The 16,993-nt window shown below is 42.7% G+C and overlaps 1 protein-coding gene across 1 annotated transcript in view; it reads left to right on the top strand.

Annotated features, from left to right (window-relative positions):
* Nucleotides 1-16,993, top strand: part of PLXDC2 (plexin domain containing 2) — a 1,457,706-nt gene that overhangs the window by 1,420,841 nt on the left and 19,872 nt on the right. Inside the window, exon 13 of the mRNA XM_085630822.1 lies at nucleotides 12,593-12,753. Coding sequence (XP_085486948.1) covers nucleotides 12,593-12,753 — 161 coding nt within the window. The remainder of the gene's footprint in view (nucleotides 1-12,592; nucleotides 12,754-16,993) is intronic.

Genomic DNA, 16,993 nt, shown 5'->3' with positions numbered 1-16,993 from the left:
AATGTGTGAGTCTTAAAAGACAAGTGCCCAAACACAACTTATGTAGATCCTAGAGAAATCACATAGGGAAATCTACCACATGGCAAACAATTCAAAGAACAAACCATGAAGGTTCATTAAAAATATAAAGAATCAATAAAGGAGGCAAAAAGGCAATAGGTATTCAATCAATTAATAATATTAAAAATGCAAATAACTACAATATATCACTGGCAGTGGAAACCAAACCATAATCAAATTTACAAGCAGAACTGGTTACAGCCTAGCACAAGCCATATGAGAGTTAAGGAGTATGAGAAAGTGGATTGTTAGTTGGGGAATATGGTAGTCCATCGCAAGTATTAGATTTAAGTAATTTAAACATAAACTCAACCTCTGGTAGCTATAGCAGAGAGCAGACAGGCGTACCAAAACAAATATAAAGTTGAAAACACAACATGATAAAAATTCCACTCCAATTGCGCAAAATAAAGATTAATTTAATGAACACAATGACACCAAAAATTACAAAAACTAATAGGCGGAACCAGAGATTTAAAGAATATGTTAAATAAAAAATACCGATAAAAGACATTAAACACCTATCACAGAAATCTGGTGGGGCTATCCTGTGTCCTAGGTGCAAGAAAAGTTGACTGTGATGGAGGTTAGGTTGGATATAGAACCCAGGTTTGTTCTCATCTGAAGTTTTACCTCCGACTTGTAAGTAAAAAATATTCAGTGAGGCAAAGCAGCAAGCTATGAACTAGAAGGGTTCCATGAGGCTGGATAGCCATCAGATTAGGTCCTGCTGAAGCTGTTGTCTTCTGGCAGGAAAACTCTGAGCAGGAAAAATTCAAAATGTACTTCCAAGGGAGGTCCCTCACTCGCTAGATTCTTTTGCTGCCTTCGTCCATGGAAGATTTCTACATTGAGACTTAGGGCATAATTGAGAGATGGGTTATTCTGTCACTAAAGTGACAGTTATGCCATCAACTAGATTTTATGGAGTTTGGAATCCTCCAGCAGGGCAAGGCTGCCCAATGTAGCCGAACAGCATGGCCAGATATCTTCTCTGCGACATTCCACTAAACACTGATTTGCTGCTGCAGAAAAGCTCAAGGCAGGAGCAAATTGAATCTCTGACCCTGCAGCTATGCACCATCCGTCTGGCTGATTTGGAAGGTTTTTCCTGGTCTTCTAGAGGTCTTTGTTGCCAAAAGGTTTCTACGTCCCAGTTTTTCAGGTTGTTGGGAGGAGTACACTTTGACACAGCCAAGGGTCTCAAGACCTTAAGGATTGTACTGAGGGGTAAAGATTCACTCCAACAGAAGCCATCAGCCGGATCCAGGGCAGGTCCTGCTGGGCTGTTATGGAAATGGGGCTTCTAGCAGCCCTGTATTGTATCAGGAGGTTAACCAACTGATACTTGGAATCCACTTCTTTATCCTGAGTACAAGGTGAATCAGCTCCAGCCTTGCAAATCTCCTCACAGGCCTCCACAGCAGGTGCAGTCCTTATTTTGTCTTCTACAGGTTTAGTAGTTCTTAGACCTGGCATCCTTGATTTACTTTCCCCAGACTTTCTGCCTTCTTACCTCCTGTTTTGCTAACTTCATTTTCGTTGGCTTTAGGATTCCGGGTACTTTACCACTGCTAACCAGTGCTAAAGTGCATGTACTCTGTACACTAAACATGGTAACTACTCTTGCTTATATAGAGATAGTACTGGCAGGAAATGTGGCGTTGGGGCAATTGCGTTTAGAAATTCCTTTAAATGTATCACCTTCCAGGTGGAGGAGTTAGTTGGTGCTTAAGCTCTAGGCTTCATTATTTAATCTCATGCCCAATGTTTCTTCACCGGGCTTCTTGTATACCATCCCCCAGGCTATGCAGGAAAGGTTATCAACTAAATCCACCTTGTCCTAGGCCATTAAATTATTCTGGGTGATTTTACTGTCCAATTAGACAACCCAATGGACTTGATGGCTGCTAAATTATCTGGAGTACTGACTGATGCTGACATCTTGACTGCCCTTTCAGTTCCAATACATAAAGCTGGCCGTATGATTCATACCAACTTTACAAACAGAGAGCAGGTCCCTCAAGCGCTAAGCATGCCTGGGAAAAAAAACAATCATTCTTTTATTTATTATTTTATAGACACTATGGTTGACGTAAGCAGGGACAGTAATTGGCTCACTGAAGCCGCTTCTATATCTACTCCCATTGCTACTAATAGGTCCCCCAGTGTCAATCCCTCTGCCCCATGGTTTAAAAGGGAACTTGCAGTGGAGAGGTAACCTTATAAAATATCCGAACACGCCTGGTGGAAATAAGCATCAGCAAAGGAAAGGACAAACAAGTTCTTGGCACCTATCATTTTAACCTCCAACTTGCGCACCACACTTTTTATACTGATCAAAATTAATAAAGCTCATAACAGTGTGAAAAAAACTTTACATTTTAAACAACTTTACTTGCTCTAAATGCATCTCACCCCCATTGATCTATGCTCTCAACTAAGCTCTTTCTTTGAAGCTAAAATCCAGGATAAACTGCTATTAGCACAAGCCAGTGAATCAATTTAATTAACCTCACTAAACCTTATGCCCAAGCTAAACTTAAGAGATTCAACCCCCTTCGATCGAGGGTATAGAAACAAATGGTCACAATTAGAAAATCTGGCTCTCCCGCAACCCCCTTCCTCCTCAAGTTGTGAACCTTTTAGGAGACTGCCTAGGTCCTACATTCCATGAACTATTTACCATTTCCCTACAATTGTGGCTAGTGCCCTCATCATGGAAAAAAGCAAATGTGATCTCACTACTAAAAAACCCAACACAGACCCTAATGACCTAACTAACTTCTGACCCATTTCCCTACTTCTGTGGGCAGCCAAAAGCATTGAAAATGTGGAGATTAAGCAATTAACTCAATTCCTTCACTTTAACAGTCTTCTATGTTTATCTCAGTACGGAGTCTGCATTGAATGGAAACACCGATTCCATCAAATTCATCTTGGACTCAGGTAAAAATGCAGCACTAATTTTATTAGACCTCTTGGAGCAGTTTGACAAGATTTCTAATGAGATCCTGCTTCATCGTCTCTCCCAGATTGGAGTAGAGGAGAAAGCCTGGTCCTGCATGAGTTCATTTTTGGCTTAAGCTGTACTATTCTGATGCTAAGAAACTTAAGTATGGCGTGCCTCAGGGCTCAGACCTACACCTTTTAATATTTACATGACACCATTAGCATATCTGATAGATTCTTTTGGCATCTATGTCATCTCATATGCAAATGACACACAACTACTACTGACCTACAAGAATAATTTGCCTGAAGAAATGTACCAACTAGGCTGCTTGCATTTCAGCTGTAATGTGATGGCTGATGCCCTACAGTGCAACCCTGACAAAACTGAGGCCCTTCTATTGGGTAACAATCCTCTGCCAGGCAGGTCCTCTGTTTGGCTGGCCGAATGCACTTTACCTCCCCTCCCACTGAATTAGCTAGGAACTTGAGAGTTCTTACAGACACTAAACAATCCCTTAAGCCCCAAATCACTGCCACAATCAAAACCTCATGCTGAATTCTCAGAATGTTTAAGAATTTTTTTTAATTTCTGCCTTGGGATGAATAGGTAACTGTGGTCCAAGCTCTGATTTTGTCGACACTGGACTATCCTTATGTCCTATATCTTGGTTTACCGGACTACCTTTCAAAAGGAACAGAACATGGCTATACATCTCCTGTTTAACTTGCATCAATTCGCCTCATTATCCCTCTACTGCAACCAGCTACACTGGCTGCCAGTGAAGAAGAGGGTTATATTTAAAGGCCTGACAGTACCACATGCATCCTTTTAAAGGACCGGCCCTAAGTACAGGACAGACTGACCCCCTACTGCCCCAGTAGACTGCTGCGATCCCTTCTGCTGTGTACCCTCCTACCAGATGGAAAAAAGGGGGCTACTTGGCCTGCTCAGCACTAGCTGCCAGACATTGGAATGCTCTCCCTGTAGCCTTGAGAAGCATTCAAAATAATACAATCTTTTGCAAACATCTGAAAACCCACCTGTTCAAAGCCTAAGCTGTTTTACCTGCCATTGGACATAGCGCCTGGACACTCTAGTAGTAACTGTGTGCTCTATAAGTCCCCATTCATTCAATCATATAGGCTTATCCACAATTGGCATATTTAATTTACCTATAAGTCCCTAGGAATGTGCACTCAATGTGCCTAGGGCCTATAATCTAAATGCTACTAGGAGGCTTGCAGCACTGATAGTGCCTCCCACATAATTAGCCCTTTAAACATGGCTCAGACCTGCCACTGCAAAGCCTGTGTGCGCATTTTTAACTGCCATTTTGACCTGGCAAGTTACCCTACTTGTCAGGCTCAAACCTTCCTTTTTATTACATGTGTGTCACCCCTGGGGTAGGCCCTAGGCAGAGTATTTAAAAGGTAGGACATGTAAATTTAAGTTTTACATGTTCTGGCAGTGAACTACACTTAAATGTGTTTTTCACTACTGCAAGGCTTATCTCTCCGATAAGTTAGCATGGGGAATGCCTTATAACATTTTATAAGTATATTTTCCCATTTGGACAAGACAGGAGAATCAATTTTGATGGCTCTGGACTCACAGTTTAAAAACACAACTTATGGTGAAGTTGTTTTTTAAATTACATTCTGAATATGCCTCTTTGAGAAATGTGGCATTTTCTTATTTAACCCACTTGGTGCAGTCTGCCAGTTCCTAGAATACACATCTGGGGTGGGTGACACCTGTCTGCCTGCGTTCCCTCTAGACAGCCACTCACAAAGGCAAAGTAGGTGTGACTGAGCAGCCATCTGCATGTTGTTGACTCATCCCGAGGCAGGATGAGAGTGAGGAGCGAACCTTGCACCTGAATAGGTCTGTGCCTGTTCCCACACAAAGCGTTGCATACCCCCTGAAGTGAGTCTGGGGTCAGGGCAGAAAATGCAGGGCCTTGTGCACTTCAAAGCATCTCTTTGAGGTCTCCCTATTTCAAAGGCCAAATTGGGTATAAATACTGGACCTCTGACACCATGGTTTCAGAACACTGCTGAAAATAATGACACTTTGCCAGGAAGAAGAGCTGCTGTGCTGAAGGAGGGACTGCTATTTTGCTACCTGCTGTGATTGTTTCACTGCTGCTTCTTGCCTGAAAATGAGAAGGACTAGACCTGCTCTCTACATCCTAACAACTTAAGTTTCTCAAAGGTCTTGTTGGCTTCCCTCCTGTTGCTGAAGTCTCCGGGTATCAAAGACTTCATCTTTCATCTTTATTCCAGCACCTGGACTTTACTGGCTATACATTTTGCTCTGCCGAGTGATTTCCAGGGCAATCGGACGTGAATTCAAAGTGCTACATCTGCCTTCGATTCGACATCTCTGTGCCCACTGAACGCTGATGAACCGCCTGCTGTGACATTGGGATCTATACGTCACTGCCGCTGCAAGGTCTGAACTTGGCATATCGTCCTCACATTTCAGACTCGTTCTATGTCTATGGAACCGACGCATCGCCAATATTGCTTTTTGTTCTTTGACAAGGATTAAGGTACTTTGCTCAATGGACCATGCTCGGGTCCTGTAGCTGGCCTACCCACCATTGCAGGCAGTTTGAATTCTTGACTTTATCCCGGACCAGCATGACCTGCAGTAACCCCACAGCGCTATTTTGTTTCTAAGCTCTGTTTTTCACTTACCCATTAACAATTCATATTTCGACTTGTACTTTTTGACTTTTGTCATTTTGGTATTGTCTTGTTCAGAATATATTAGCCTATTTTTCTTAACTCGTGTGGAGTCTCTTTGTGGTATTTTCACTGTGCTACTGTGTGTCATGTGTAGGGGTGGGTGAAGTTGTAGAGTTTTACTCCACAGAAATCCACAGAAATCCACAGAGTTACATAAAAACCCAGTGAGATTCTGTGTAGTTCCCCCACCCCTATTAAAGAGAAATTTAGTTGCTCGTATCTGGGTCTCTGCCCAGTCACACTAGTCTGACAACCACCCGTGCAGTGTATTCGACTTTTCCAGGTGGTCCCACATTTCCATAGTTTCCACCTCTTGCATGGGTCACCACGTGTCTTCCCTCGTTTCCCGTATCATTCAATAACTGCTGCCATTGCTATCTGGACATCTCTTCTTGCTTGCAAAGTGGTCTTCTCGACCATTATCCTTACCCCTCACCTCACTCTTCAGGCTAGCTGAAGTTTTTCTGAGCTTGACTTTCCATAGCTAAGTGACTGCTGAAGGTGCCCGTAAGCACCAACTAACGCCACAAGTGTGCTTTCCTTGCACTAGTGAGTAAACTAAGGGGCATATTTTGAAGCCCCGATCACCACAGGAATGTCACCTTTTGCAACGTTCCTGTGGCAATAGGGGTTTCGTCTTATATACAAGGCAGCGGTTTAACGCCATCTTGAAAATAAGGCACTCTTTCATGCTATAGTTAGAGTGAAAAGGGTGGGCAATGGGTGTGGCAGTGGGCTTTCTGCCTCAGCTCCCATTGATTTTGATGCAGCCCCATATTTACAGGGGTGGAATTAATATGGGGCAGCACTAAAATTAAGACCTAGCAAAACCTGGTCTTAACATGGCGAAACGAGGAGAAAGGCTTTATTTCTCCTCATTTTTTTCTGTTTCTATGTGTGCTGCATTGTGCAGCACACATAGAAACGGCAAAACACCACAAATTATTACTTATGTGCAGGAGGATGTCCCTTCTTGCATATAAACAATCATAAAAAAATTACAATTTGCAACTTCTAAGTGTGCAACACAATGCAACCCACATAGGAGTTACAAATCGCCATTTGTGATAGCTTATGGCAGGAAGGAATACCTTCCTGCACATAGATGATAATTCCCCCCAATGCAGGCACCCTTGCACTATGGTGCAAGGATGACTAAGTTGGCGCTAGGAAGCTTAATTTAGCGCCAGCTCTAGAGGAAACTCAGGGATGCACCTTATCTTTGTAAATAGTGTGCATCCCTGCATTTTCAGAATGGCGGTGCTTGGCTCCAGCAAGTTTTGCTTAACGCCACGATCCGTCATTCTGTTATACATATGCCCCTATATGTGTTTGGCTAATTGTGCTAATAGCATATGCACGTGTTAGCACTCAATGACTCGGAAACAGTCTGCCGTTATCTGAAAAACATTATTTATCAGAAAGTAATCTGCACAGGAGGCACCTTGGCCTTTTCAGTATTGCTGTAGTAGTTATGGCTGTGGGTAGTCCTTGCAGTGAGCCTTTGTTCTTTTGTAACTGCATTATTTGCATTTCTCATGTGCTATGTCTCCCAGGCTCTAAATGAGCGCCTCTAGTCACAACTGGCTGTTGGATTGTCGCTTCAACTGCTTTTCAGAAAAAGTGGCAAGAACTAACGTCACGCTGCAAATGTGCGCTTAGCAAAAAGACCCCAAAAAATCAAATGAAAAATAAAATAGAAGTGAATACCAGAAATTGTTCTTAGAAAGAAAGCCTTACTTGCACTTTTTTAACTGAAACCTTGCTGTCTATGGCAATAAATATATCAGCATAATTACCATGGCACAAATGTGCTTTTTCCCTTCAACAGCAGACAGGATATATCAACAGTAATTATGGACATGCACCCTGGTCTAATAAAACAAAGGGATCAAGGTCCTGAAACAAGTTAAATTCCAGAGTTTGGTATTCAGAAACTTTAGTCACTCATTTGTTCGAGAAAGGACACTAGTTATCATTCATATCTGTCAGCAGTAGGCAGCCAGAGGCTGAGAGACAGCCTTTAATGCGCAGGGATTAGATCACCCCATGTGCCTGCAGGGACGACCACAGAAGCACACCCAGCAACAAAGCAGACATGAAGGCCAAGCAGTCCCGCAGCCCAGTTCGGCCCCTACCTTCTACCGCTAGAGCATGCAGGGATGCAGCACAAAGACAGAGTCGGGACAGAACAAAGTAGGGTGAAAAGCTGTCTCCAGAGACTGGAGCCTCAGCTTTACCTACTGCTTTCTTTTTCTGACGCTCCACCGTGGCTAGGAGGGAAGGCACTGCCTGGCAGCCTCTCTGCTCCAATGGTGGTGCTGCTGCAGGAGCAAAAGGAAGTGAGCACTCATGGCTAATGTAATGATGCCCACAAAAGCGCACTCCAAAACAGAAATATAGGTAAGAGTGCATGCAGAAAATACTGCACTTCAACCTAGGGCCTCCATCCTCAAAGACTGGTAAGTGCCAGTAAACTTCATGGTGGCTGGAGGAGTTTGTGCCGAACTCCGTACTGGATCACATAGTGGCAAAACTCTGTGAACTCCACCGGCGGAGCGGAGTTTACCGTCCACCCCTAGTCATGTGTACAAATACTTTACACACTGCCTCTTAATATTAGCCTGACTGCTCTGTGCCAAGCTACCAAAAGGTGAGCAAAGGTGATTTTTTAGTGTGGTCCTCACTTACCCTGACTAGGATTGTGGTTCCTGCTTGGACAGGGTGTAAACTTTGCCAACCAGAAATCCGATCTCTAACAGTAGTGCTCTGAAGAGGGAGCTCAGGATTGCCACATTTATGCCTAACAGTAGCCTGGGGGTGAAGGTGACTTCTGGCCCATCCCGTACAGATAGCAACAATGGTCCCAGGGATAACCATAGCCATGTTTGCTGAAGTTCCTGTATGTCCTACTGCAAACATTTCCACTGTGCCAATGTCTACCTAAATCCAACATGGCAGGACCTTTCTTCCCTTGTGTACAGTTCCTGTGCCCACCCTAGATGCATGGCCAGGGAAATCAGCAACCACTCCTCTGTGGTAACTTAAACCGTTTATAGGACAGCTCTCTCTCTGTGCTTGGTGTATCGCTGACTAGAGGGACAAAGGAAAGGCCAGGCCAAGGTGTCCGCCTTTGACAGAGTAGACTTCTTTGAATTTAATCAACTTCTTGGGCACAGCTCTGATAGTCATCCTGCCAGAGCTGTGTAAGCTCATCTAAATTGACTTCTAGAATCTTTAAGCAGGGAACAGGTAAGTTTCTAAAAGCGCCTTTTCCAAAATATTTATTACAAATCCAACTTTAACAGTGAACAGGGCATGCAATAAATGTTTTAAAAGTCCAAGAGTGAACTTTGGTAATCCTTCATAGTTGGAGATAACATTATTAAATGTAATATTGTATCCCAGTGCTTCCCTATGAACCAGCTAACCCTCCTACAGTAAACATAACTTTTGAGGCCTTTTAACTCTGAGGATGTTTAACATTAAACCTTTTCTTGTCCTACTTTTAAATACCATACACTTTATATTATGGACATTAAGTCATACTTAGGGATGATTTATTAATATTTAAAAGTAGATTTTATGTCTATCAAAAGGGGTACTTGACAGATTCAATTTGCAGTTTTAAAAGAGTACAACTGGGCTACACTGGTAGGCCTGCAGTGCAACTGTGGTGAGTGACACAATGGGTACTGCAGTCTCTTAGTGCGTTTTAACTTACCTGTCTTGGTTAGCCTTTGTACCATATACTTGGGACGTGTATATAAGTTAAAAATGCCAGTTAAGACTTGAAAGACAGACGGGGCGACTAGACTGGTTTAGAAATGTCAGACAGTGCTTTTCTAAATTAGAGCTGGGGACTCTGTGGGACGATCCAAAGTCCATTACTAAAAAAATTCTCCCCAGCTCAAAAAAAGGTACTAGGACTATATTGAGTCTATATGCACTAATGCCAGGGCACAAGGCACTTTAACTATTAGATTTCAAAATTTTAAAACATGCTTTAAGTTTGATAATGATATGGATGAAGTTGAACCTACTCAGGCATGAGCATTTTATATACAATTTAGGACTGGGGTTCTTCCCTTGAATGGTAGGAAATGTAGTTGGCCGAATGCCATTGTAACTTCATTGTGCCCATCGTGCGGCTCTAGCCCTGACACCATAGAACATTTTATATTTATTTGTCCCCAATATGCTCATATAAGAAAAAGGTGGATTATCCCTGCTTGTCGACTGTTGTTGTTCACCCGACCTGCAGATAAACTATGTTTTCAGATATGATACAACAAGGTGGCTTGTGTTTATATTATCTAGATACTTGCTTTATGCTTGGTGGAATAGGTCTAAGACGTGATGTTAACCATTTGGACATGTGTTTGAATTATGTAGAAAAGGTATGATCCAATGTTCACACATGGGCATTGTTGTAAATAGTGATGTATACAAACAGTTTTGGTGATCTGTTGGTGTATTTTAAATTACTGTTATAGCCATTTCATGAGGCCCCAAAGAATTTTACCCAGGCAAACAATTTCATATACTACTTTTTAACGATGTTTGGAATCATGAAGTTTTATGATGTGAGATGTTTCTGTGCATGTGAATGATCATATTGATCGAATAAACTACTATACAAATTCAACATGCTTTAGCATTCAGGGGACATTCAGTGAGGCCCAGTTAGCAGAGTCCCAGAAGGCAGAGTCAAAAATCCAGCAGTATCAGTCCACATAACCGGGGTATCATGCAAAAAAGGCATTTTTCTACCACAACCATGTCTGAAAAAGTGCTTAATTTCTATTTACTTTGGTGAATATTGAGGTGTAATGTTTTATTTACTTCTAAAAGGGATTTAAAGAAAAACGTACATAACTGGTCATTTATTTATGGATAAACTTGAAAACCTTCTGCCTTTTAAGGGCAGCAATAATACCTTTTTCCTTTTGTACATTTGTGCTAATGTTCTGAAAGAGCTGAAAAAATATTACTTCACCTATTGAAAATCTGGGATACCTTAAAAAAGTGATTATTCCGCCTTTGGCGCATGCACTTAATTGAGTCCCCCGCGTGTCTCCGATGCGGCGACGGAGACGGCACATTCCTACACACGGTGTGGGATTGTGGGTGGCTGCGCCCGTTCTGGGAGGCGGTTCTGTCCTGCTTGGGGGGGGTGCTGGGTTGGGAGCTTCCCCCCGATCCCCGCTTAACACTATTGCACTGTACCGAGGAGATAGGGGGCAATACCTATAAGCGACACCTCCTGTTTCTGGGTTTGACGCTGGCCAAACAAGATATTGCCCAGCATTGGAAGTCCTCTGCCCCGCCCCCGGTTCAGGCCTGGAAGAAGGCGTTGGACCGCTGCATGTCCGCGGAAGAGGCGGTATTCTTGGCAAGGGGTTGTCCGAACAAGCATGGTAAAGTCTGGAAGAGATGGGCGCGATATCGGGGCATTGTATTGTCTGTACGGGAGGATGCAGTGATGTTGGACCCAATAGAGAGGCTAATCAGAGCCCCGGTGGCTTCCCCCTCCGAGGCCCCGGGCCCTATGAACTGAGGGAGAGTAATCAGAGTATGGAGCCAACGCTGATAGGAAATGTTGCATATCTATGTTGGACTGTGGGTTGGTGTGCTGTGCGGGAGGGGGTAGGGTTTGGGGGTCTGATGTTCTGCAGACCAGGGGGGGGTTGAACAGGGACGCCAATTCTCATTGTTCTTCTATCCATATTGGTACCATGTATGGGGACGAGTTCCCCGGTGTCCTAAAAATGCCAATAAAGATTGTTGTAAAAAAAAAAGTGATTATTAAAAAGAATCAGAGTATTCATGTGAACCGAAAGTTCCTTTTTTGATCTAGCTTGACAGCTGTCTGCATTACCTTTTCTTATCAATTCATTAAAAACATACTTATAGATTTGGTTCCACCCAAAGGAGTATAACAATAATCGCTTGCTATTTACAGTACGAAGAACCATTCAGCCTTTTTGAACTTCGATTCGAATAACTAATGAAACATTTTACATCTAAGAAGTGCCCTCATTCAACTTACTGACATGCTTAGTTCCTACCTCTCATATATGCATTGTATCAAGAAAAATATTTTTTTCTACTTTTCCTCCCCAGCTTTGGCAAAGCCAGTAGGGATGGTTTTACCATTTCAAATACCATTCATGCAAAAGTGCATGCAAACAGCATTAGTCTATGCCTATTTTTAGCTTGCATAAGCACATTAAAGGCAGGCTATTGCTTGCTTTATGCTTGCTTTCGTGAGAAAACCGATGTGAAGTTTCTCCTCAAATGATCAACCCGCCTGAAACTCTCTAAGCCACTTTTTTTCTGTAGAATGTATGTCCACATTTTTTACCATTTCTCAAATACTGTTTGTTTTGTATGGTCTGTTTACACATCCCTTACTCCCACAAATACATCCCTTATTCCTTCCACCAACGTGGTAAATTCATGTTTGTTATTTAAAGTAGTTCATTCATGTCATTATTGAAGAGGAAAATGGGTGAGTGCCAGGACTCTAACTCTGGCGCCTGCACTCAAGAGTGTGGTCTACCAAGCTGGAGGGAAAACAGAGGGATGCAGTATTTCCAATGTGTGAAAACGTTCTCAATTGTAATAGACCCTGATCATTTATTCTTATTGAGTTGGAGACTGCAAACATGTGCTGTCGTTCCTCCACTTTGCATCTCACATTGTTGAAAGCTTTAGTATATTAAGGGGGCTTAAGCAAATGTTTCTGTAGTTAATGAACATGAAAGTGCAAAGGACATTTTGATAGTACCTCTGTAATATGTCTGTGATCCTCCATTAGCCTCCACAGACGACAGTGCGGTGGAGAAGAAAACTGGAGCTCTACATCCTGGTTTAATTATTGGAATTCTAATGCTGGTCCTTATTCTCACCGCGGCTACACTTGTGACGCTCTATATGTATCACCACCCAACGTCACCCGCTAGCCTGTTTTTCATTGAGGTAAGTCATGTAGAATGCATCTATAATGATGATGAAGATGGATGATGATGATGATGAGGATATGGGCCATGAAGATGATGATAATCGCTGGTATTATCGTGCATGAAGCAATATCCAACAACATACATGGGGTAAATCAATACAAATAAAATAAATATACTCCTTTGCACAGAAAAGGTCTCTACATCATATAACACAATTGTGCGATTCTACTAGTGGTCAGCAAAATATGGGTCTGCGACTTAAATGCCATCTTTTCTGAATGTCTAATGTTTGTAAATCTAGACATTAGCGTGTGCCTCTTAGACCCACATGCAAATGTTTTTATTTTCTTTTTAATCAGGCCATGTGTTGTTTCATGTGAGCAGATAAAGACAGTTGTGTTTCAACATAGGCTCACAGATAGTCTGATTTAAGAGTTCAATTTGACAATTCCAAGTAATCAATTTGCACTCAGAAATCAATTTACACGCAGCTATTGGTTACGTGGGAATACATCTGCCCCCAGGGTCCTGAGGTGGGCCTTGGAAAGTGTGTGCAGACGTGTGTGTTGTGAAAGCCCTCAAATTAGTTGGAAACCAAATTCCAGGATGGAAATGGGAAAGGAACCCTCCTAACCCCTCTAATTTTGTGAGGGTGCAACGGTAGGTGTTTCTCCAACGGAAAAAACATTTGATGGGAGAAATCAAGATTTAAGTTGTGTGCAATAATCATGTATTGTATGCATTACATATATGTAAGTTTCATTATGAGTGTAAAGTAAATAATCAATTTTTTTGGGTTAATAACACACCATGTACACGTGTAGAGATAATTAACTTATCTGGGTGTTAGGCTTTTATTTTGCAATTTTTATGTAGCTGAAAGTTGGTAAAAAAGCATCAAAGTGCTTTACTTTAGAATCACATGTTTTACATACAAGCCAGACATTACACTTCTTTTTAGACAGGAAGTTATACAATTTGCCAGGAATCACAAGATGTTGAGCTGAAGCAGGGATTTGAACCTAGTTCCTCAGTTTCCAGTTGGCAGCTCTGGTCGTTAGTCCAAGTTGAACTTTCAACATCTCAGCTCATACTGTACTTTACAGACCTAACGAAGATCTCATTGCACTAAGCTCCATTCTCCAGTTCTCCTCTTCTAATCACTTTCCTCTGCAATCTTTACCTTTGTATTAGTCATGCATGCTGTTTTTTGCTGTACTATTTATTTATTTATTTATTTTGAGAGTTTTATAGAGCGCAAACAAGATCCTTGCGGATATCAGAGCGCTTTACATTAAAACAACTGCGAGTTAACAAACAAATATATGCAGGTAACACTCGTATACACAACATTTCATGCAAACAGCAATAGGGTAGATAACAGGAAAGCATCCCCATTGAGAAAAGTAAGGGCGTGAGTCGGGTGTTTAGTTGGAACATTAACTAGAGATTATACTGCCAGCTTGAAGTCATTGACTGGTAAGAAGGATTTCAACTTCCTCAATGTGTTTATCTGGAAGTTTGCTCCCTTTGTAGCGTTGCTAATGTGTTTCTGCATAGAGAGGTTGCTGTCAAGAGTAATTCCCAAAGATTTCGCTGAGTCCACAATGGTTGGTTGAACATTGAGTGCGGTAAGCTGTTTGATCAAGTCTTGCATTAAAGGGACTTTGGCAGGTGGGGCTATAAGAAGGAATTCTGGTTTTAGAGCGTTCAGTTTGAGATGGTTTTCTGCTAGCCAGGACTGAGTGTTCCTGCGTTCCTGAGTGAAGTTAAGCAACTTAATGTCTTCTAGGGTGTTGATCTTAAGATAGAGTTGTGTATCGTCAGCATACATATGAAATTGTACGTTAGATGCATGAAGAATTTCGGTGAGAGGTTCCATGAATGGGTTAAACAGTGTTGGAGAAAGTGAGGACCCTTGCGGAACTCCCAATGTTACTGGTAAGGATTTGGAGAGCGTGTTGTTGACCTTGAATTTTTGTGTACAGTTATGGAGGAAAGAGGTAAACCAGTTTAACACTGTCCCTGATAAACCCATTCTGTGCTCCAGGAGATCTATTAGGTTCTCGTGTTTGACCGTATCAAAGGCTGAGAATAGGTCTAGTAGGATGAGTAGGCAAGATCCGTTCTGGTCAAGGATTTATAGCGCATCGTCAATAATGTGTATCATGGCTGATTCGGTGCTGTGGCCTGCTCTGAAACCTGATTGGTATTTATTTAGGAGGTCAAAGTGATCAATGTGTTTAGTCAACTGGCGGTGTACGCATTTTTCAAGTAGTTTGGCCAAGGTGGGAATATTGGATATAGGACGATAGTTGTTAAGGTCCATAGGGTCAGCTGTAGGTTTCTTTAGAATGGGTGAAACCTGTCCTACTTTGAGGGAGTCCGGGATGCAGCCTTGTTGAAGTGAACTGTTAATGATTTTGGTCCAAAGTGGGAGAAGCCATGGTGTGAGGTCTTTGACAGCGTTCGCAGGGAGAGGATCGGTGAGGTGATTGGCCGGTTTCAAGGTGTTGAGAATCTAGCCTAAAGCCTCTTCGGTGTACGTGTCAAAGGAAGACCAGGTTGCATCATTTTTTGGGCCAGACTTAGGGGGGAGTTGGCATGGCGGGGTTGGTAGTGAGGTGATGGTTTTCATATGAGGATCAGTGTGTAGTAATGGGTCATTGAGGAGATCCTTCTTAATGTTGTCGGTCTTCTGATTAAAGAAGGCAGAGAATTCTTCACAGTTGGGTTGTGGGCGAGCGAAGTCTTGTAGCCGTTGAGGTGCGTCCTTGGATTGTGTTTTGATTAACTCAAAAAGTTTTTTGGGACGATTTTTTGCTTGGTCTAATTGGTGGCTGAAGAAGTCTGCTTTGGTGCGCTTCATCTTTTTGTAGTAGGCATTTCTCTTTTTCCTTAATAAATACTTTGAGGTGATTAGCAGATGGGGCTGATCTCCAGTTGCGTTCCAAGGTTCTGAGGGCCCGTCTATCCTCATTAAGAAGACCGTTGTACAAGGGCTTAGAATCTTTAGTGGGAACTCTCTTAAGTTGCAGGGGGGCTACCTCATTGATTATCGTGGACATGGCGTTGAGGTAGTGGTTGGTGAGATCATGGACGTCGGAGGTGCCTAGCGGGGGCTGAAGCAGGTTGTAGCTGGAAGAGGGCAATGTGTTAGGGTTGAGTTTTTTCAAGTCTCTTTTCCAGATCTTTGGTTTTGTGGATTGAGCCGAGTTGAGTTTTATAGTTTCCTTGATATGGAAGGTGATAATATGATGGTCAGACCAGTCACAGGGTTGGATCGACTCGAACTGAATGACGTCAATTTTGGAGATTATAAAATCAAGGGTTGAGCCTTTGTTGTGTGTCAGGCTGTTGCAGGATTGGATGAGGGCTAGATCATCCAGGAAGTTTTTGAGGCTGTTGACCGCTGCGTCATTGTTGTCATTCCAATGGAGATTGAAGTCTCCAAGGAATATTTGGGTATTTTGCTGCCCGTTGTTAGTAGAGATCACGTCCATGAGGTGTTCAGTGAAGAGGAGGTTGTCTCCTGGAGGATGATAGATGATGTGGAGTGAGCATACTGGTTTGCCATTGCAGCTAGTGTCCAGGCATAAGTATTCACACGAGGGGAAAATAGGCGATATGGCTCTGTTTACAGTGATGTTGTTACGATGTATACAGGCTATACCTCCCCCTATCTTGTCTGTTAAGTCCAGTCTAATGATGTCGTAGTCGGGTGGTACTAGAATGTCGAGGAGTGGGGTGGAGGATTCTGTTAGCCAGGTTTCAGTTAACAATATCAGGTTCAGCTCCTGTGAAATGAAGAGGTCAGCTATATCCGCTGCGTGTCTAGAGGCCGATCTACAGTTTAGAAGAATGCATTTAAGCCGGGGTGAGATGAGGGAAGAGGAGGAGTTCTGAGTGAGAGGGATTCTTCTTAGGTTGTTATCGCGGACTCCTCTGTTGTTGTGGGTAACGGATCTGAAGGGGTTGAGGGGGATAATCGGGATGGTCATCTGAGAGGACGTAAAGGGGTTGGAGAGAGTGGGTTCGTAAGAGTGTAGAAGAGAGAGAAGATCGCTCTCCGAGAGCTGATTGATGCTATGCATTGGGCATGTTAGTGTATTGTGGGAAGGAACTGTTTTCCAGCTGGATGGAGGAGTTTTAGCGGTCTAGTCTTGGGTCTGGTGCGGATATAAGTGGGGTTGGTGGCTGTGTAATGCATGTGGATGGCTGCGCTGAGGTCAGGTTGGGTGTGTAAGCGGTGGCAA

Source organism: Triturus cristatus, chromosome 10 (assembly GCF_964204655.1).
Source record: "Triturus cristatus chromosome 10, aTriCri1.1, whole genome shotgun sequence".
NCBI classification, from domain to species: Eukaryota; Metazoa; Chordata; class Amphibia; order Caudata; family Salamandridae; genus Triturus; species Triturus cristatus.
This window is presented reverse-complemented; position numbering and strand designations above follow the sequence as displayed.